We start from the raw sequence: 22,176 nt of genomic DNA on the forward strand, positions 1-22,176 counted from the left end.
TAAACACACACACATTTGCCCACTCGCTCATGTAATGATTAATTAGACATTTTTGGTATATAATGCATTATTTTCGTCTATTTCGCTGGCTTTGTTGTGTTTTTCGCTCCGCCAATATCTAGCAGACAATGTTTTCGTGCACAACTTATCTAAAAATATTCATTAGAACTTGAGCCAAAAACGAAAAGTGTTTTAAAGGCTTATTTAGCGGCTAGAAAATAAAGAGAGATAGGAAAAATAAATGGAAAAGCGCCAAGCGACGATACTACGACCTTGAAATGTGCGTTTGCCAATGGGAATGAACTACAAATGGGAATTAAACAATATCCAATGGTTGAAATAAAAATCTTCGCCCTGATGTGCCATAAATCCCTTGATATGTGTCTTTCATCACCGCCGACTCCGTGGGCAGTTTGAAGCGATCTGCTCATCACGGAGTCTTTTTCCCCTGTGATTGACATTCTGCAGAAATCGATCTTGTGGATATGCCTATGTATCTTGTGGATACACGTACATATTGGTATCCGCAGTGCCTGAAAAGTTCTTCCGCTGGCCTTATTACTCCCTGAGTTCCCATCCACTGTTTATTGGGAGTTGTTTATAGCGACCCCAGCTGCCGTTCTTATTTTTTAACCAAACAAATTAAAAGGCACAAAGCATAATTTAGTGCAAATATTGTTTACAGTGTGTGTCATCAGGGCTCTGTGAGGAATGATAATGAATTGAAAAGCGTGCGCTCATCTGTTGTTTTCAATTTTATTTAAGGGAAGTGTAATTTTGGGTCTAAAGAATGATGATGGCTCTTCCGGCTTGTTAAAAGTAGAATTAAATGAAAAACAAGTAACAAAAAAGATCTTAAAAATACATTTAAAAATGTTTATTTCATAATAAACACAAAAGTGCATATTTTATAGATACAATTTTTCTCTAAAGATTCTACAATCTTAATATTTGTAAAATTCCAAAGGGTTCTACTAAACATTCCCTTTTATTAATTATAAAATATTTCCATTTAAAAGCTTTTAATAATTGAAATTCTAGGAATGCTCTCCATGCTTTTTCATAATTGATTCGCCGGCATACTTGAGATATTTTTTGTGTAACATATTTGGCTCAATTATGTCGAGTAATTTGCACAAAATCGCTGCCAGGCACTTGACTCTCGTCCACCGAAAGTGCCTCTGTCTCGTTGCTAAAAACAATTTGTTGTTAAATTGCAATTAAAGCGTTGTCTATCCCCCGAAAACCCTTTCCTCTCACCCCTTTTCCTATGAAAACTGTGTGTCCAAAGTGAAATAAAGCAGATACAAAGCTACACATGCTTAGTTTTCCAGTCGAGTCGAGTGAAGTGAAGTGATTTCAGTTTCTGCTTTTTTCGAGTCTCCTAAACGCAGCTAATTGAAATGCCAGTTTGCCAGTTTGCCATTTTGCCAGTTTCGACTGTCTGTTGTTCGTTTTAATTACGCGCATTTTCATTGGACATGTTTTTGTGGGTCGCCATGGGTTAAGACAGGTTGCCGTTGAGTTTTCCAAAATCCGCAAAAAAGGCCAGAGCAACCACAGCTGCCTAATGCCAAATAAGATATTTCGGAATTTCAACTATTTTCCATCGCCCAGTGCAGGTACCGCTGTCCCACTGCCCACTGTCCACTGCTCAGTGTCACACTGCGTGCCCACTGTGCACAGCATCGCATTTGTGTTTCCATTTGCAACTGCCGCGAAAACCTCGACACATGTCGGGTTTTAGCGAACCCAGACTCAAATCCCAACCAGCCCAAACCGTCATTATGAGCTCGGCTGACCGAACGCGAACCCTGGACACTGACACCGAATCTCTGAGCCTGATGTTGATTGATCTTGTATGGGGGAGAGTCTGCTCTGCCACCTGGTGGATGCGGCTGCGGCAGCTGAGGTAAATGCCGCACAAGGTGCAAGTAGTGAAAACTCACAATCACTTTCTATTGGTCTACGCAGGCGATGTGTGTAATTTGCCTATTTAAATTAACGTATTTTAAAGAGACGTTTGTTGTTTGGGATTTCCACCTGCCAACTGCGGAATTATATATATGTTTTTGTGCTTTTAAGAGAAAGTTTAAAATAAAAATTCTTTAAGCTAACAATTCTCTATCACCATTAAAATAATAAATATGTTGCCAAATTTAGGTTTATATTCAGATACTTTTTAGATATATATGCAGATACTTTACATCATTGAATTATTATATATTATACTTAGAGATAGATACAGAAAGATGTGTGAATCTTTCTACATACTGCAAAATCTTTATCCTATAAATATAATTAAATGAGCAAATATAAAAAATATTTAAAAAATTCTGTATTGTTCTTAGAGACTCTTTTCCTTGCCTCAACCTATTTAAATAACTATTACAACATTCACCGAAACTCCCAGCAACATTTGGGAAAATCCACGTGCCCACGCCGACAGGGTGAGAAAAAACCTGGCAGGACGAGGATTTCTGAATGGAATCACCCGCTGCTGAGTTTTTCCGAGGCCCATAAAAATCGAAGTGCACCATGGGCTGGGAAACGGGATCGGAAACGGAAAAGTATAGTCTCCGGTCATATAACTACTGAGGTGGTCGGTTTCTCTGCCATAAACCGACCCACCGCCATGAGGGGTCTGCACTCCCTCCTGCGATCTGTCGACAAACCTGTTGCGATTCTCCAGGGACAGGACAGGGCCGTGAGAATATTCTGGCTGCAATCGGGGGAAAATCCGCATCGGGACTGCGAGCTGGCCAACTTTCTTGGCCTTGCAATTAATTGGTCGTAGCTAATGTCACTTAATCGCCTAATTGCCATGACAAATGTCCCCTCGCAGGTCGTGTGCCAGACTTGCCCGAGTCGTGTGTCATTGAGACATTTCAAAGTCGGGGAAAAGAAAAGAGGCCAGCGATCAGGTGGTGCTGAAGGTCTGCCATTAATCATTATTAAATATGTTCTGGGAACGCAAAGTGGGGAAAACCAACTGCTTCAAAAATGTCAACATAATGTTTATCTCAAATCAAAAACGTCACTCGAAATGCTAAAAGCCACCAGTTTCGACATAATTTATGCTTTGATTTGTTAAACAACAAATTCATTTATGCGAATCGGGTTTCGCTTACTTTACAGTTTCAGTGGCTTGCTCATTCGCAGATTATTGCGCAATCATTTAAAGCGGCTAAAATCGAACGAAAGCGTTTTAGCCACTTTGCAACGGCTGTCTTTGGCTAATTTGTAAATTATTTTACAGCATTAATCAGTTTCCTGAAACATCGGGTTTTATTTTATTGGGAAAGAAAAAGGAGATAGTGATTTTCTTTTTATAATGTACTATTTTCTTATTGATGTTAAATTTATAAATATTTTTTAAATAATAAAAATACTATTATCTTTTTCAAATTTCCTATAATTTTAGCTTGGTGCAATACCATTTTACTATTAATTTTATAGGCATATCTTGGTTCCCCTTTACCCTGGTTACATTTTCCGTAACTACAATATCCAAATGGCCGCCTCAATGACTTGCTAATTCACTTTCGATAGTTAAACAAACATCCCGGGGTAATGCTCTTAATGACAACTCCGGAAGGCAGCTCTGGGGCCCGCAAATTTCGCTCATTCGACACGGCAAACTTGTGCAAACACAGTGACAACCTTGTCTCTGGCTGGGGCTATAAATCTATGCGGTAACATAAAACCGTCGGCCGTTGATTATGGCCACCACTTCGGATATGTTGGGGTATCTATGGGTTGGGCCACCGCTTCGATTTGGAATCGCGGCGAATCGGCGCGTGGCTTGTAAGGAAATCGGTCTGGGTTATGTATGGGCAGGCACACACGATCGGTGGATCGATCGGCGCGGTTACTGAACTCCCTCCCCATAGATATATCATGTATTCCCTGGCTGTCAAGGCCAATTCGCTGGCCACAAAAATTGGCCACGCATCCTCTCTAATTGACAGCCCCCCGATGAGAGTAGCGATCCCATCGCATCCAATCTGGTAATTGATGGTGATGGCCCCCGCCTCCGAAGCTGGTGACGGTGGGCGTGGCAGCACTTACACCTCTGTATGTAGGCTGCTTTCCCTTTTGTCAATGGAATTATGCAAAAAGAAAATTTACCGCCATTGCGGTTTCTTTTTTCTCGGCCACGAAGCAATTACTCATGTAATTTTTTTTCGCCCTGCAGAGGAGTGGATATAAAGCTGGGTGAATCACGCTTAGCTCATCATCGTTAGCTCATCTCCAAAGACAGCTAGATTTTCGTCTTTGACGGGCAGAGACTTTCGCTGGTCGAGGCTTGCGTAATCCCAGAGACTTGCCATTTCTTTGGGTTACAATTTGATAAATAGTACTTTCCATTGCTCGCTACTTGTTTGATCTATAGCACTTTCTAATGTCTTACTGTTATATTTATTCTTGCAGAATCCCTGCGTTCTGGTGTGGACCAAACCGAGCTGCAGGAGCTGAACAATGGCCAATCCTCGAGCGGATGTCCAACTCCGCCGATGGCGCGGGACTCCAAACGGTCGTCCATTGGGAATGAGCTGCCCTGTGAGACGGAGGCCAAGCTGAAGAGGTGCGAGGACCAGAGCGGTATTATCCCCCAGCAGGAGCCACAGGCCTCCAAGACAGCATCCCCCCTTCCGCCAATGAAACCACAGGAGCCGGAGGTCAAAGCAGTCTCCTTTACAACTGCAAATGAGGTAGGAAAATGTTCTTTTGATTTTTTGATAGTTTTAACTAGAGAACAGAAAATATTCTTACTTTCTTTGAGCTGTAAGAAAAATATTTTAATTAATTATTATTAGTAAATGAAATATTTTCTTTTTTGCTTATTTAACCACTAGCCGAGTGCCCTGTCCTTGCCCAATGAGGTGGGAACGTCGATCAGCTCGATGACGATGATGGCCACGCCCCGCGCGGACCTAGCCGCCCAGTATCCCGCCCTGAAACCCTTCGTGGAGAACGGAGTGCTGGACTGCGCCCGCCTGGACAAGTTCCTGCAGGACACCCAGTTCGAGCGGCGGGAGGAGCGTCGCCAGGTCATGGGACTCGCCGTCATGGTGCAGTTCATGTCCCAGGAGGTGAGTTCAGTGTAGTATGGTACAGGGCGTAGGGACCAGGGATCAGCAAGGGTAAGGGATTTGCTAGGCAAGCAGGCGCCAGGGATTTATAAGCCCTTCGAAGGCAAATCGAACAGATACCACTGGCGTATCTATACCTTTCGCTGCCCTTTGTTATGGTGCAGAACATGTGCAGAGCATCCTTGGATCGGGATCACCTGCTCTAATAATTCCCGAATTGTTTCACATGGGCAGCCCGCATTGTTTGAGAAATTTGCCTTAATCTATGCTTAAAGTTGAGCTAATTTTGTTTAATTGTGTCAGTGTGGGCTAAGCCTCGACCCCTGAAACCTGAGCCCCGGACATGGAAGCACTTTTTGTGTTTGCACTAATTAAAAACTATACCGAAAATTCCGAACAAAAGTTGGGAAGGGAATTTTCCTGAGCCCCTACCCTTTGCCCGCCGTGAAAGCCTTTCTTCTCCGGGCTGCAAAACGAAGGGGTGTGAGGCGATGGCACATTCAAGTCTGCGGACCAGCCGGCTATTCAATTAATTGTTTGCCATTTTTCGGTGTAAAGGATGCTGGTGGAACAAAACGAAAATTCGCGGGTATACGTGTGAGTTTTGGCAAGATTTCCGCTTGAAAAGCCTGCCAAAGGATGCGGAAGGGACGGGCTTTAAAAAATATGTACCTGTTATCCCTCAGGCAGTCCCCTTCCTTACCTCACTTAAATCCCAATAACAAGGCCATAAAAATCGGCGACAAATGCGAAAAGCATTATTTTAACATTTGCATAGGGGGGAGGTCCCTCGCAGACCTCATCTGCGTACATCATAAATCGATTTATGATGATGTTTGTCTGCTGACTTTCCAACCACAATTGCTTAGGTAGAATTTGCGAATTTTCGAATTTCTGATTTGTCTAAACTTGTCGGCAGCACACACATTTTCCCCCAACTTGTCGTCTTTGGTCTTCAGTGTGTTACCAAAAATGTTGACAATTGCGTAAGCCCATTGTCTTCGGGCCAACACATGCACAATGCTGTCGGGCTAATGGAAACAACTGCTGCTGCTGGAAAATCAACTGATTTCAGCCGCTCTTAAGTCTTGTGCAAGCTGAAAGTGACACAATCCGCAAACGAAAAGATAATTCCCCGGGCCATCAGCTGCCGGCTTTGTATTGATGTCATTTGCGTTGGCCATTTGCAGCGATTCTTCTCTTTTTTTGAAAGGAAAGTCATTAATGTGGAGAGAAATTCCGGAATCCCTTAAGCTGTAGCCGGAATTTTGCACCCTCAGCCGGGGGGAATTTGCAGGATGTTGTGCAGGGCACGAAGAAAAGAATTCAAATCGTTTAATTCTACAGCTGGGGATTTTCAAAAGGTGGATTATAGTAAGCGAAAATGCATCAAATGCTTTATATTAGTTAGAAAATATTTTAACATAGATTTCAATATTCCCTCAACATTTTTTTGAAACCACACAACTTATTTCATTATTAAGGGGAATAAGTTAATTATTACAAATAAGACATTCAATAGAGTTTTTAGCATTCTAACATTTATATAATATATTTATATATTTTAGATCTCTCATGTTAAGATTTAATTTAAAAAACCATTGAATCATTCATTATCTTACTTAAGATATATTTTAAAGTGTTCTTAAAATCCCTTAAATTTTTTATAACGAAAATACATATTAAAATTAACAATAAAACATTGAATATATATTTTTTTCGGGCTTAGATAAGATTTTTAGTATTTCCCAAAGATTTAAACATATATTACACATTTATTATTATATAAATTATCCATCTCATAGATTTACCATTAATGCTTAAAATAATTGTTAGAAAGTCCATGGGTTTTCCCAACTTATTCCCCTAATCTCCTTAGGTTTTTTTAGGAACTCACACATGTCTCAATGTTTTTTGATTATTTTTCCTTTAATAAATATTACAAACAAACCCCAATTACTTAAATGATTTCCCAAGAACCATTGGCGCTTGCACATGCAGGCCTGCAATTTGCATATTTGTCTAGGGTTTTTGGTATTTGTCTTAGGCACGTTTCGAAAAAACAAGCCCAGTGTTATTAGGGGGAATTACGGGAGAGCATACCACAATATTTGGCTAACTTGTTGAAAACGCGACTACCGGTTTTAGGCCGCAAATGCAAACAGGCAGGGGATTTGCAGGCCTGGGTTTTCTGTTAATTCCGGCGAACGAGGCAATCGCGCAACATTTTCCCACTAAAAGCCTAAACTGATGTTGCAACATAAATATTTATTTAGTAATGATCCAGCGAGATTTCACAATTTGGTGTGAAAACCGAGGAAGAGCAACCGGCAAGGTAGTCGGCGTACAAGGACATTGCCTCGTTTGGAAAGAGGACAAACGGCTCGTGTCCGTTTTTATTAGGTCCTCGCGTTTTACAGCGCGTTATTAAATGCCAAGGACAATTGCAGTTAAATCCATAAACTGCAAAGTGTGCAGCCTAGATTGCCGGGGCAGCAAAGGATTAAATCCAGTCGAGGCAGTTTCACGGCGGCGAGTCACTAATTTCAACACTTGTCAGGTAAATGCCGCTGTCTTCGGCCGGCCGTTCGTCTTAGCCAGTGCCCACTTTGACTGTCACCCATAGAGACGCCGAAATTGTCACTGGGAGACGGCGATTTCCATTTCCAATTCCATTGCGACTGAGACGGAGACGGAGACGGAGACAGCGACATGATGGCTATTAATTTGCTGGACAGGATCGGCGGCGACCGGAGTCGTGTGGATAGGCAATTTGCAACTCGGTCGGCAGCTCTTAATTTGGGGATCAGATTTGGCCAGCCGACCGGCGACTGCTGCAATCGATCGGGGTAATTTAAAACGAGTTAAATATTGGGTTGAAAAAGATTTAGCTTTACATTAAAGCAAGGCTTCGACTTCAATTAAAATTAAATTATGGGAAATGATCCATCGAAATTATGGAATTTATAAATAGGTATTATAAATGAACTAGGCTTTTTGAATACTTTCCCTTACATATTTTTAATAACCTTTAATTTATCTAGTTATATTAAGATTATAAAAAGATAGGTATAGGAATTCCAATTATTCTTAAAAGTACGAGTTTTTTTTATGATAACTCGTTAATTGAAATTTCTTAAAATCTGATAAAGACAAAGTGCTCTGAATATTTCATTTTACAAAAGTAAGATCGAATTTGAGACCCTGCCATTTGGTAATTCATCAAAAATTTAGTGGTTTAGAAATAGAAAATTATCGCAAATTGCGCTGTTTTGTATCTATGCACTATTTTGTATATTTGAAAGATACACAAACATGAGGATTTAACGTAATTTGCTAAATTAAGCGGAAACCCAACTCCTATGCAAATTACAATTTCATAGATTGTATTTGAGACAGACACTTGAAAAGTGATTCTCTCCAGTTCCTTTAAAACCCAATCGTCTCGAGATCCTTCGAGGCGCTCTGGCACTTCGCTACGCATCCACCCAAAGTGTTGCAGAGAAGGTGCGCGCCATTACGGCGAAATTGAAGTGCCCTCAGGGGCCGCCCCAAAAAGGGAAGATTGCTTTCTATCCTCAGCTGGCAGACGCGTGACAAATGCTCCGAAGGGTCGATGGCTGATCCCAAACCACATGAAGTTGGCCAGCGATGGCTAAGCCGGGATGGGTGGATCCGCCCTGGAAACCTTTGGCCAGCCAAGAGGCGTTGTCCACCAAAGAGATACACCCACAATTGCATCGCTTCGTTTTTTCTCCTCGTGCTGGAGCAAAAACCCCAGATCTTTCACCCTTTTCCCAGCATGTTTTTAGAAGCGTATTTTTACTCTGCCTCGAAATCCCTCGTAAACATTTGGCTGCCCGTATCCGGAGATATTCGTTTGATCCCTCGGGCTACCTGCGGAAGTCCTCCTCTTCGCTTCCTACCTGCCGTTCCGCTATAAAAGCCGATGGCTGGCCGAATATTGTCATCAGTCTACTTCAAGTATTCGTGTTCAACACACAGCGACTCTGCTCTTAGAAATTTTACAAAATGTTTGAGAATTTTGAGTTCACCAACGAGAATCTATCGGCACAGACCATGGATCTGGACATTGATCTGATCAGTTGGACGGTGCCCAGCACTCCGACCAGCACCACTTATATGGATAACTTCAATTTTACCCAGGCCTTCGAGCAGCAACAGGTATGCTTTGCTTTGAAGAATTAGATCAATGAAAAAAGGTTTTCTATAGTTTAAAAATGGTATAATCATAAGAAGTTTTTAAGAAATGGAAGGAATTATTAAAACAGAACATTATATACATTTTATTACACAAGGAAATTGAAGTATAGAAAAATGTGTTGATTATAATATTTTATTCTGAATTATTTACGAGCCTCGAACTATAAAACCGAAAGCCAATAAAATCGCACAAATTTATTGTGTGGAATTTCCCAGCCGACCTTTGACCGCGATACGTATGAACCTCTCGAGCGAGACCCTCGAAAACCATTGTCTGCCCGCGGAAATTCCCCGGCTCAGAGACATTGTCTCAAACTCCAACCATTTCGCCTTTTGTGCGACTTCCGTGCAAAACTCTTGAGATCGAGATGAAAATTTCATTTTAATTACCCGAGCTACCTGCAGCGACCCAAACTTTATAGCCGGATTTATAGCGACTCGACTCTAACCATGGTTGTTTGTTTCTTTTGCGGATTACAGCTGGATGCGTTTGCCTGCAAGGAGACCAAAGAGCAGTGTGCCCGGACCAAGGGAGCGCTGGAGGAGACCATTCTCCTCCTTCAACAGACGCAAAGGGACTGCGAGCAGCTGCGCGAGGATCTGCATGCCAAGGACGTGGAGTGGGCCGCCAGGGAGCAGGAAAGGGCTCATCTGCATCGCACTGAACTGAAGCAAGGTGGGTGCTCCTCATCCCCTCACACCAAAAATCCGTAACCAAAGATCTGTTTTTCCCCTTTCCAGCTGAGGAGAAAGTACTGGAGGTGCAAATGCTTGCCAAACAAAGGTTCTGCGATCTGGAATCCCAACTGCGTGCCAAGGACGAGGAGAGCAAGCAGGCCCAGCAGGCCTACCACATGGAGGTGTCCCACAAACTCAGCCTCAAGCAAGAGCACCTGACCACCGCCGAGCACAAGATCCAGGAGCTGCAGACGCGCCTGCAGAAGCTGGAGGCCCAGGAACAGGAGAACCGCGAGAAGCTCATTCGCAAGGAGAACACCCATGCCGCCCGCCTCTCGGAGGCCAACCAGCGGGAGCAGGAGCTCAACGATCGCGTGAGGAGCCTCACCAAGGAGCTGACCACCCTGAAAGCCAACAAGGAGCACAATGAGCGGGATTTGAGGGATCGTCTGGCACTCTCCCAGGACGAGATCTCCGTGCTGCGCACATCCTCGCAACGCCGTAGTCCCTGCTCTAGTCTGCCGGACACCGCATCCGCGGAACTCAGCCGGCTGACCAGCGAGGCCGACAGCCTGCGCTGCGTCCTGGAGCTGAAGCAGGCGGAGATCTCCTCGCTCAGCAAGGCCAAGTCGGACCTCATCCGCGAGAGCGAGGAGCGCCTAAAGCTGAGCAACCGTGTGGCTCTGCTAGAAGCCCAGAACGAGATGCTGCGCACCGAACTGGAGGCCAAGACCGAAAAGGAGAAGTAAGTACTCAACAAACCACTTTTGAGTAGCCCCAACTAACGCTTACCTAATCTCCTCCAGGGACATGCAGCAGAAGATGGAGGAGCTCCAGAAGGCCTACAAATACGAGAGCATCAAGCGCACGCGGCTCACCTTCGACAAGGAGGAGCTGCAGTACCACCTCAAGCAGCGCTCCGTGCAGCTGCAGGCGGCGGAGGCCAAGTTGCTGGATCGCTCCGCCAGCTCCCATGAGAATAGCCGCTGCAGCTTGGGGCGCAGTGGTCTCGACATCGCCGTGACCACCTCCTCGCCCACATCGCCGGTGATGAAGGGCATGATCGAGCGGAATGACTCGGTCAGTTGGACTCTGGAGATCGACGATGAGTCTTCGTTTAAGGGTAATACCCCGAAGATTGTGCGCAGAGCTGGTTCCCTGAGAAGCAACAACGAGCGGTGTCCCATCCAGCGGCGGCAGACTTTGAGCAGCAATGGTCACTCCAATGGTGGGGCCACAAATGGAGGCTCCTCCCCCGCTCATCCCAATCCCCTCAGCCAGAGCATGTCGGCCACGGCCCTACTGAGGAGCACCAGCCACTCCGGCGAGACGGAGGGTCGTCCTTTGTCCCGCGCCCGCTCCCACTCGGTGTGCATCAAGGCCTCGGCCTCCAGCTCGGCGGTTTGCGAATCTTCTGGCCAACGGCAGAGGCAGCAGCAGGATGAACTCAACCTAGCGGACTGGCATGAGGATACTCCACTGTGCTCCAGCTCACCACAAGCCCCAGGAGCCGAGATTCGTCCACGTAGCTCCACCATGAAGCTAATGTCCAGCGAGGCCAAGAAGTTCCAGGAGATCCAGGAGTCGGCCGGCGAGGCCATGGTTTCCGGGGCCAACTCCGAGGACGAGAGCTGCTCGGCCTCGTCGGAGGACATGATGCGCAGCTCCTCCGCCTCCAGCACCGCCTCGGGCGGATCCCTGTCCAAGCGGCCCAAGCAACCACCATCCCGCATGTCCATCGAGGAGGCCCTGCCCTGCACGCCCATGGAGGTCAGCTGGTCGGAGGACGCCGCCGATGCCAATGGACTGGCATGACATGCTGCCTACGAGGAGCAGATCGACCAGATCGCCGAGGCGGCCGAAGAGGCTTACGAGAGCGAGGACATTGAGGAGGAGGACGATCAGGATCGGGAGGATCAGGACGAGCTGATCGTGGGCGAGGAGCACCCGGAGCACAGCGACAGCGATGATAGCTTCTAAAGCGCTAGAAACCAATTTGTAAAACAAACTGATAAGGGATTAGGAATCGGCACTTGCGACTGGTAGGAGCAGATGGAAGTCATAGTAGGAAGCATAGCTTGTCGTTTTCACTTCTATAGACCCCGTGCAGAAATGATGGAGATACCCATAAATATATAATGATAATTCGTACGTTCTTAACTGAAGATAATGTTTGTGTAAATAATTGCATTTAGCAGTATGGTAGCTCATAGAAGGCGCTCATAAAGTATAATAATAACAATATGATATATATGATCTAACATTAGTCGAGCACAGCAAGCGGAGCCGTCACAGTAACTTGGGGGAATTGAAATTGAAACGGAAAATAGAGAAAAACATTTTTTAAAAAGGGCGCTAACGAGGAGGATCGAAGATGCCACACACAAAGCTAAACCAAGTTTAGAGCGTATAAAGCTGCGTATTTGAAAACAGTTTCAGTAATGGGTAGCATTTAGATGAAGCAGTATGGATATTTGCATAAAACTTACTACTATACCACACACTCTACAAGTATTTGTACGATTAGCGATATTGATATTGTACTCTAACCGCAACTCGCAATCGCTAATATCGTACTCGGTCCCCGGATAATAGCCTCCCTTGAGCTCAAACCCAACCACTCACTAGATGTCCTTAATGCCCGCTATCCGTGGTCCCGGGGGAGGTATCCGACCCCCGCCACGTCTATATAATAGTGTACCAACTAGATTGTCAGGGTCCTGAGCCGCATCGCCGACCTAGCTAAGCTTTAATTTGTGTTTTATACATGTATTTATTATTTAGTCTCTAATGCCCTACGAAAGCGTTAAGTAAAAGCAAGAATTGAAATCGATTAGTTCGTACTGAATCAGTTATGCATTAGTTCTAGCCTAACTACATTAGTTTACGTTACGTTTTTATTTTGTTATCCTTGGAATGTGTCCGAAATATGCGAGTTTTATATGTATAGGTTCAGGATACGCTAACTTTGTAACACGCAGCATTGTCATTAACTTTTAAGTATGTTATTTTTATTATGTGTGAGATAATAAGAAGACCCGGCACCCATCAACACGCATATTCTGTAAGATACGGTGCGGAACCATCGGAAAATAAGTTGCAAAAGAAAAGATAAGTGAAGTGGTACAGTTAAAAATCCCTATAAATATTTTTTGCTAAATAATTTCAAAAAACCTTAAATAAATAAGTAATTGTTTCAAAAATGAGTACAGTTTTTTATATTTGGGGATGGGGGAATCGAGGGGAATGGCCTCAACTTTGGTAAAGGGAAATGGCAATCAATAGTTGTTGGTAATTTTACTATTTTAATATCAATCTTTTGATTTAATAGTTAACCATTTTTTACTGCTAGATTTTTACCATTACCATTGCTTTTTAATTCCAAATAAAAAAGCCTTCTGGTTATTTTATGGTGTAATTTTAATATCCACAATATTCATGAGTGATCATTTTTCTGCGATTATTTTATACATCAAGAGAGATAACAAATTTTGTAGCTTCTTTTCTTGCGTTAGTTCGAGGAATGAAATTCATTACATGCGCGACTACAAACTGTAGGCTTACAACTAGGCAATAAAACTAGAATATGCGACATACATTATAGATAGAGCATAAAAGATATATTTGGTAAGTTGGGACGTCTAGAGCCGTCTAGCTCTCAAGGAATGTCGTGTACTGGAACTGTACGGTGCACAAAGCGTTAAGTCTAGTGGACTGAGTCTCTCGTCTTGCATCCTTTCAACTGCCCGGAATCGCAGCGACCGTAGACTAAATTTTGGACCAAAGTCTACGGCCCTGCAAGACAGCAGTTAGGCCGATGCAATCCGATCCACTCCAGTCCAATCCGATCTGTTTACTTATCTCCTCTAGCTGTGCGTAACTGGGTTGGGGGCGAGCGATTCCTTGCAGCTCAACAACGTAAATTCAATCACTAAGTATGCTAACTAGTTGTCGATGTGTTCCGTGGCTCCACATGGTGCTTAGAACCCGAGTATTGGATGCGTGTGATGGGTGATGATAGTGTTGGTAGTGGGTCGTGGGTCTAGTGCTTTGCCACATCCACAACTCTTATGCTAATCCTCTGTGTAGCCTAGTTGAACAGACGCTTCAGTATGCTCTGGATGGTCTTCAACGATTGGTCCTCGATGAGGAAGGTGCGGTGGTTGCCCTCAACGGTGTGAACCTCAACGGGCTTTGTGCAGACCTACGAATAAGAAACACATTTAGCATACTATTCCTTATTTTTGGCTCAGTGTAAAACCCACCTCCTTGAGACGGTAGTCCTCGTCCAGCTTAGCAGAGTTGTCTGTGGGCTTTACCAGGGTAACGCTCGACTTAAGCTTCAGAGTGGGCTGGTATCCATCGGACAGCTCCAGTTTCTTGTAGAACAGCGTGGCGGCTTTCTTGATCTGCAATTTTAAGGAGAGAAATAATTTAGTAAAGAAGAACCTTTCTTTGTTGGAGTCTTGCGGGCCTTACCGTTTCCGCGGGCTGGGTGATCTCGTTGCTCATAAGCTCAGCGAACCTCTCGAGTTTCTCCTCCCATGTGGGGATCACCAGTAGCAGGCGCACCAGCTGTTGGCCATAAAATAAGGATTATTAGTATTAATTATTTAACCAAAATAATCCTTCACACTTACCGCTTTGTAGTCGATGTTGGCGAGCACAATTCCGAAGTAAGCCAAGCCGTAGCTCTGGTTGTCGTTGTCCTGGTTGGTGCCGTCCGTGTAGCGCTGCTTGAAGCTGCTCGTGTACCAGTTAACGTAGGATGGAGCACCGTCCAACATGATCACGTTGGCAACCTCGTTGGTCTCCTCCAGAAGGCCAGCCATCACGTAGGTGAGCAGGCAACCGAATGAGTAACCGGCTAGCTTGTACGGACCCTTTGGCTGGACGGAACGCAGTTGCTTGATGAAGAACTTGGCCGCCGATTCCAGGGAATCGTAGGGCACGTCCTCCGTGAACTGGAGTCCATAGGCGGGCACCTCCAATCGCTTGGCCAGCGGCTCCAGAGCGGAGGCGAAGCCCTCGATGGGGGAAATGAAGAAGATGGGACTCTGCTTGCTATTCGCAGGTGCCTTGGTCTCCAGCTGCACAATGGCCTTGGTGGGGATGAGGGAGGTGGTGAACACCACCTGGGTTCCATCGCCCATCGGGCTGGCCGTGCGCGAGGATCCTCCAGAGCTGATGGTCTTATCAGCGGCTCCAGTTGCACCTGCAGCTGCGGCGGGAGCAGCAGGGGCCGGCTTGGCCTCGGCTCCACCATCCATGGCCTTGAGGGCTCCGAAGGTGAGCTGGCGGATCTCCTGGGCGGACAGAACAATGTCGAAGTTTCGCTCCAGAGTCTGCTTGATTTCCGCGCTCATAAGCGAGTCCATGCCCAGATCAGCAAGCGATGCTCCGTCCTGGATGTTCTTCGTGTCCCGCAGACCAAGGATGTTGGCAATGGTGGAGATTAGGCTGACTCCAGCCGACTGGTCTGACTTGCGCTTCTCGGCCACCACCATGGAGGCGACGACGGGATGGGGCTGCTGCAGGAACAGGTCGATGGTCTGCAGGCATGACGGCATCCTCTGGGGCAGGGTTCCTCCAATAACGGTGTCGTTGTCACCCAAGTTCTCCAACACCAAACCAGTGTCTCCGATGGCTCCCCATTGGATGGCTGTTCCTGGGAATCCGCTCACCTGGCGCTGCTCGCAAATTCGCTCCATGGCGGAGTTGGCCAAACCGTAGTTGGTCTGTCCAATGTTACCGCGACCGCAGGACACACTGGAGAAGCAGATGAAGTAGTCCAGCTCCGTGCAGATGGTGCGCGAGTACTGATCCAGGTACTTGGTGGCTGTCACCTTGGGGTCCGCCACCGTCTTGAAGTCCTTGGCGGTCTGATCCTCAATCAGAGCATCGCGAAGGACGGCGGCCAGGTTGAAGATGCCTCCGACCAAAGCCAGTTTGTTGCTGTTCTCCAGCAGCTTCTTGGCTCCAGCGGCGGTTGTCACATCACTGGTATCGATCACAACCTTGACGCCACGTTCCTGCCAGCGACGGATCATCAGACCCTGGTAGCCGGTCTTCACTCCCGAACGGGAGGTGAGCACAATGTAGCGGGCACCACGAGTCACCAGCCAGTTGGTCAGCTCCAGACCGAATCCTCCGAGACCTCCGACCAGGATGTAGCTCTTCTCCGGGTGCATGTAGGTGCGGGGAATGGCGTTGATCAGGCGTGCCTTGGGCTGCAGCGCCTTCTTGCCAGCCTCCTCATCGCGCACCTTGATCACAACCTTACCGATGTGCTTGCCAGAGGCCATGAAACGGAAGGCCTGCTCCACTTGCTGGTCGTTGAACACGGATGTGGGCAGGGGCACAACGGCTCCGGTCTTGATACCCTCGGCAACCAGGGAAACAACCTGGTTCTGCATCTCCTCCTCTCCCTCCATCACACTGTCCAGCAGGATGCCGTGGAACGAGGTGTTCTTGAGGAACACGGACATGCCGAGTGGGCTGTTGTTGCTCAAATCGAATTTGCCAATCTCCAGGAAGCGTCCATTCAGACCCAGGCAGCGGATCGAAGCCTGGAGTTTCTCCTCGGAGAGCGAGTTGAGGACCAGATCCACACCGCGTCCCTTGGTCTCGCGCAGCACCAGCTGCTCGAAGGAGGTGTCTCGGGAGTTGCCGATATTGCGCTCCTGAAGCTTGGGGAATCGCTTCAGCAGGAAGTCGCGCTTCTCCTTGCTACCCACAGTGGTGAACACGGTCAATCCATGGGCCAGAGCCACAGAGATGGCTGCCTGACCAACTCCTCCGGATCCGGCGTGGATGAGGATCTTCTCACCCTTCTTCATCTGTCCGCGGACCACCAAAGCGTAGTAGACGGTGGAGTACACACAGGGAACGGTGGAGGCTTCCTCCATGGTCCACTTCTCGGGAATCTGCCACATCATGCGCTTGCTAGCCACACAGGTGGTGGCAAGGGACTTGGCAGGCACCATAGCCATCACACGACGGCCCTGGGTGTCGCGTCCAGCGAACTCCAGACCCAGCACACAATCTTGCTCAGCCAGATCTCCGGGCAGGGCATCGGCGGCCAGTTTGCCCGAGGTCAACATAACGTCACGGAAGTTGATGGGGGCATAGTAGACAGTGCAGGTTTCCAGGTTCTTGTCAACGGAGACGGCGGTATCAGCTTTGGCGGCCTCAATCCACTTGAGCGAGGCCAGATCTCCCTTGACCAAGGCGTTGACATAGGCGTGCTCCACCTGGAGGGTTGCCTGTTGGGTCTCCAGTTTGAGGTGACGGAAGGTTCCCCAAGCTCCGTTCTTCAGCACGTTCGAGATGAGGTCCTTCTCAAGCTGCTGGCGGTAGAGTGGCGATGTCAGGGAGAACTTCTCAGCCTTGGCATCCTGCACGAAGACCAGGCGGGCCAGTTTGCCTCCGTTCTCGTTCTTGATGCAGGTCATCAGACCCACCGCTCCGAACAGCTCCTCTCCCTGGCAAACCACGTACACGTACTGCTCCTCAGTGTTAGCAGTAGCCAGAGCTGCCTTCAGGTCATCAACCCAGTCGAAGTTCTGCTCGGTGGCCACAACCACGACGGACTTACGGGTCTTCAGATCCAAAGCCTTGCGGGCCAGGACCAGCACACGGGTGGCTCCCAGACTCTGTTCCTGGACAGCAACAAAGCCAAATTTGGCCAGCAGAGCACGGCCGGTCTTGGTGTAAGTGGGCAGGGTCTCCTCGAGGATCAGGAAGCCGTTCTCGCGAATGCTAGCGATGGAGTTCTCCAGGGTCTTTGTGTCCGGACGGGAAAGAACATCGATGCCAAAGACAAAGTGACAGTTCTGCTCAACCGGTTCCTTCAGCACATCCTTGGACACCACTCGCACACCGGAATCGCCGAGGGCGGCGGTGATGGTCTCCTCATTGTTGTTCGAGGTGGCTACAGCCACATCGCCAGTGAGCACGGGCTCACCCTCGATAATCTGCAGCAAACGGTTGGCGACCAGCACATCAGGGTTGCGTCCATTGGCCAGCTCCACACCCTTTAGCTTCACGGCTCCGCTGGAGTTCTCAATGATCACCTGAATGGCCACATCCAAAGCGTGCAGGCGAGCCTTCTCGGAGTTCTCGTGCAGATCGGTGGTGTTGTTGTTGGGCACAAACTGGTAGCGCTCCACAGTGGGAGGAGCCTGAGTGCCAGGACGACGCTGGGCCAGATTGGCCTTCAGGCCACGCAGCTCCACGCCACCGCTCTTGATCACGTTGATGTCGCTGTACCACTGCACAGGCAGTCCGGTCTCAAGCTGCTGCTCCTTGGTGAGGGCAGCCAAGAGCTCGAAGTGCTTGGCGGGATTGATCACCGCACGCTCAATGCGAGTGGGCAGGTAAAGCTCACGGAGGTTCTTGCTCAGGATGCTGAACTGCAGCATGGTGTCCATGAAGCTGATCCAGTTGTCCACCCACTGAAGCTTACCGGTGGAAGCCACAGTGTCGGAGCGAACGATTCCGCGGAAAATGCCGGCGTAGTCATAGCCACGCAGACGCAGCTCCTTGTAGACATCGTTGGTCACCAGCTCCTTGGCCACAGCGCTGGGAGTTTGCTCCTCCAGAGGCAGCTCCTCGTTGTCAATGGATTCGGGAATGGTGATCTTGCCGGAAACCGCCAAGCTGCCGCTCTCGCAAATCTCAAAAGCGCCAGTTCCATCAAAGAAGTTGATGCCAAACTTGACCACTGCGTTCTTGTTGAGAATGGTGGCACGGTGGAACACGAGGTTCTCCATGACAACGGGGGTCTTGTGGAACTCACTGCCTTGCATCTTGGCGAAGGTTTGCCAGGCGAGGGTCATGTAACCGGTGGCTGGGAACAGGATCCTGCCATCGATGGTGTGTCCAGCCAGGAAGGCATCATCCTCCTTGGAGAGGTCCACCTCCACGATGGTCTCACCGGAAGAGGTCTCCTTGCCGAACTTGGCCACCAGCCACTTTTGGCTGTGGTCCCATCCGACCTTGGAGTTCAACATGGGGGTTCCACGGCCCACTGGGTAGCTGATAGGACGCACCAGATTCAGCACCTGAGGTTGGGCACCGGCGGCAAAGAGTTTGCCCACGTTGGTGAGGAAGAACTCCACGTTGTTCTCGTGGCCGCGCTTCACCAAACTCAGATTGGTGGCATCGGGACCCAGGGCGCGCTTGAGGATCGCCTGCAGCAGGCCGTGGGGAGCAATCTCAATGGAAATGGCGTTCTTGGGCACGTGCTGGAGAGCCTCGTGGAAGAGCACCGGCGAGAGCAGGTTGTTCACATGGTAGGCGGCCGAAGACTGCTTGGCCACGGGAGAGTTCCAAGCGGACTCTGGGATGCTGGTACTGATCCAGCGGGCGGTGCGGTTCTTGGCGTTCGGAATGATCTTCTCCAGACTCTTGCGTAGCTTGGGTCCGGCCTCAGCGATGTACTTGCTGTGGAAAGCGTATCCAGAGGAGTTCACTGCCCTGGCGAAGACTCCCTCCTCGTTCAGTTTGGCGACCAGAGCCTCGATGGAGGCCTCCGGGCCGGAGATGGTGCAGTTGTCCTCGCTGTTGTGGCACACCGGGAAGCAATCGCTGGGCACACGGCTGTGCGCGTCCTCCCAGCTCAATCCCACAGCGGCCATCTTGCCCTTGGCCAGTTGGGTGTCCAGAATGCTCTTACCACGCCAGTAGGCAGCCAGCACGGTCTGCTCCGGGGTGAAGCAGCCATCGGCGTAGGCGCATCCCAGCTCTCCCACCGAGTGTCCAACAATACCGTCGGGATGGATGCCCAGAGAGCCGAGCAGATCCGTCAGAGCCACCTGCATGGCGGCGATCGAGATGAACGAGTTCAGGATGTTCTCGAAGCTCTTGTCCGTAGAACGGGTAAGCACATCGATTAGGTCCACTCCCTCGGGCTTCAAGACATCGGCACAGCGCTGAATGCTCTTGGCGAAGGCCTCGATCTGCATCAGATCCTTGGCCATGCTGGCCCACTGGCTGCCCATGCCGGAGTACACGTACCAAATGGGACGCTTCTCGTCGGTGGACTCGATCACTTCGCGCTGGTGGGAGCCCTTGCTGCTCACCACTCCGTAGCCACGGAAGAAGTGGTTCGGGATGGCCTTCGAGTGGATCTCGTTGATCAGTTGCAGGTACTCATCATCATCGGCATGGGCGGTGGCGGACTCCAGGAGCTGCTCCACAGCCTCAAAGGTACGTCCAGAGGCGAGGACCACTTTCTGGGCTCCATCCTTGGGGGTCAGGGCCTTGGGCTTAGGGTTTGACTTTAAGATCACGTGGGCATTGGCGCCACCGAAACCAAAGGAGTTCAGACCAATGATGCCACCGTTCCAGGGCAGGTTCTTGTCCACGACCTTGAGGCGGCCATCAACGAGTCCGTAAAGATCGGGGTTGGGCTTGTTGTAGTGCAAGTTACCGGGAATGACACCCTCCTCCATGGCAATCAGGATCTTGGCCACTGAGCAGACACCGGAGGCGGGCTCCGAGTGACCCATGTTGGACTTCACCGAGCCGATCAGCAGGGGGCTGGTACGGTTCTTGCAGAAAAAGTCGGTGATGGAGTTGACCTCCTGGGGATCGCCCACCTTGGTGCCGGTACCGTGGGCCTCAACGTACACCACATCGGCGGGGTTCAGGCCGATCTCCTCGTAAGTCTCGCGGATTAGGCGGTTCTGCATCTTGCCAATGGGGTAGGTGATACCCTGCTCTTTGAAACCATCAGTGTTGGTGCGCACATTGAGGATTGAGGCATACACACGCCTGGCGGCCGAGGTACGCTGCAGGAGGAGCACCACACAACCGTCGGAACGCACGTATCCGTTGCCGGATTCATCGAAGGCCTTGCAACTACCATCGGGGCTCAACATGTTCAGTCGCTTGAACTGCAGCGACATGGTGGGCTTCAGGATCAGTCCAGCTCCGGCGACCAGGGCATTGTCGACCTTTCCCTCGCGCATATCGGAGAAGGCCTGTTCCAAGGCGTACAGAGAACTGGAGCAAGCGGTGTCAATGCTGTAACTGGGTCCCTTGAAGTCAAAGGTGAAGGAGATGCGGTTGGCAAACATGGCACGGGCACATCCCGTCAAGCCATAGCCGTTCACGCGGTCGGCATCGCTGCACCAGTGCTGCTCCGTCTCCGAGTTGGACACACCAATGTACACACCAGTGCGGGATCCACGCAGATCGGTGGGGTTCAAGCCAGCGTCAATGATGGCCTCGTGGGTCAGCTCGAGCAGCATGCGCAGCAGCGGGTCCATGCACTCGGCCTGCTTCTGGTGCACACCGAAGAACTGCTGGTCGAAGTTCTCCAGATCGCTCTCCTTGAGCTTGCCGATCCTGTCGGGCAGTCCATAAAGACCTATAATTAAGTGGGAGATTAGTTACTCTTCAAGAATGAATATATTAATAATTATTATCTCACCTCGCTCCCAGCGGCGGGGATCGTCGTTGACCATGTCCACGCCGTCGAAGAGGTTCTGCTTGAACTCCTCGATGGTGGAGCTCTCCGGGAGACGGCCGGAGAAACCGGTGATGGCGATCTCATCGTTGAGGTGCTGCTGGCGGGGCACATAGTTACCACCACCCAGGTCCAATTGGGGGGCGGCACGCTGTGCGGGCTCAGCGGTGATGACTTCCTCGGCGAATCGGGCGGGCATCTTGTTGATTTGGGATTGGGAGTTGGAGTTGGAGTTGAAGTGGTTGTCTAGGTGGTCCTGTCTATCGTTGGGTGCAGAGTGCGGTGTGGACGAGGAGGTGCTCGGTGTTAGCTGCGCGTCTGAATCCCGGAAGGCGTCAGGTTGCTGCGAATTCTGCTGCTGCTTGTTGCGTCTGCGACGTCGGCGGCGGTTGGCGCGAGCGCTTTTTCCGTTGCTCTGGGTGCTGGGGGAATGATGGGGCTGATGGCTGCTGCAATTGTTAGGCTTGAAAGCAACAGGATGCGGCTGGTCCACGGCTTGCAACAGGTTTAGTTGTAGGGGCTGCAAGTGAATGGGGAAAAAGCTGGTTAAAATATGATATGCAAGAGGTACATATTTTTAAGAGGAAAATCTACTGTTTAAATATTTCTGAAACTCTGGTGCCAGCCCTCGCTGTTGGGCTAACATAGGGCCAAAGCTCTCAGCCACCCGCCGCCGCCGAGCTTTCGCTCTCTCTGGAGCGG

At 49.0% G+C, this 22,176-nt stretch overlaps 2 protein-coding genes across 7 annotated transcripts in view; one reads left to right on the forward strand and one right to left on the reverse strand.

The window, feature by feature from the left end:
• Window positions 1–13,204, forward strand: part of LOC108027664 (uncharacterized) — an 82,175-nt gene extending 68,971 nt beyond the window's left edge. For 5 of the 6 annotated variants that reach the window (XM_017099203.3, XM_017099206.3, XM_017099207.3 and 2 more), the window contains 5 exons: window positions 4,435–4,715; window positions 4,860–5,096; window positions 9,801–9,996; window positions 10,062–10,743; window positions 10,805–13,204. In XM_017099203.3, coding sequence (XP_016954692.1) covers window positions 4,435–4,715; window positions 4,860–5,096; window positions 9,801–9,996; window positions 10,062–10,743; window positions 10,805–11,813 — 2,405 coding nt within the window. In that variant the 3' untranslated portion in view covers window positions 11,814–13,204. Of the gene's footprint in view, window positions 1–4,434; window positions 4,716–4,859; window positions 5,097–9,113; window positions 9,282–9,800; window positions 9,997–10,061; window positions 10,744–10,804 lie in introns of those variants that run through there. The other variant, XM_017099209.2, reaches the window with a different exon arrangement.
• A 196-nt stretch (window positions 13,205–13,400) lies between these two features.
• LOC108027662 (fatty acid synthase) lies at window positions 13,401–21,994 on the reverse strand. The gene is made up of 5 exons (XM_017099201.3): window positions 21,439–21,994; window positions 14,639–21,375; window positions 14,478–14,573; window positions 14,264–14,407; window positions 13,401–14,202 (listed from the first exon to the last, which is right to left on the reverse strand). The coding sequence occupies exons 1-5, from the start codon at window positions 21,671–21,673 to the stop codon at window positions 14,089–14,091; spliced, it is 7,326 nt and encodes a 2,441-aa protein (XP_016954690.1). The 5' UTR covers window positions 21,674–21,994; the 3' UTR covers window positions 13,401–14,088.
• Between the last annotated feature and the right edge of the window lie 182 nt (window positions 21,995–22,176).

Source organism: Drosophila biarmipes, chromosome 2L (assembly GCF_025231255.1).
Source record: "Drosophila biarmipes strain raj3 chromosome 2L, RU_DBia_V1.1, whole genome shotgun sequence".
Classification (NCBI taxonomy): domain Eukaryota; kingdom Metazoa; phylum Arthropoda; class Insecta; order Diptera; family Drosophilidae; genus Drosophila; species Drosophila biarmipes.

Excerpts from the sequence above, each read along its gene's own strand:
- LOC108027662 (XM_017099201.3), bottom strand. The coding sequence starts at position 21,673 with ATGCCCGCCCGATTCGCCGAGGAAGTCATCACCGCTGAGCCCGCACAG. Across the intron at positions 14,574-14,638 it reads CCAACATCGACTACAAAGCG|CTGGTGCGCCTGCTACTGGT; the intron begins GTAAGTGTGAAG and ends TATGGCCAACAG. Across the intron at positions 14,408-14,477 it reads TCACCCAGCCCGCGGAAACG|ATCAAGAAAGCCGCCACGCT; the intron begins GTAAGGCCCGCA and ends TTAAAATTGCAG.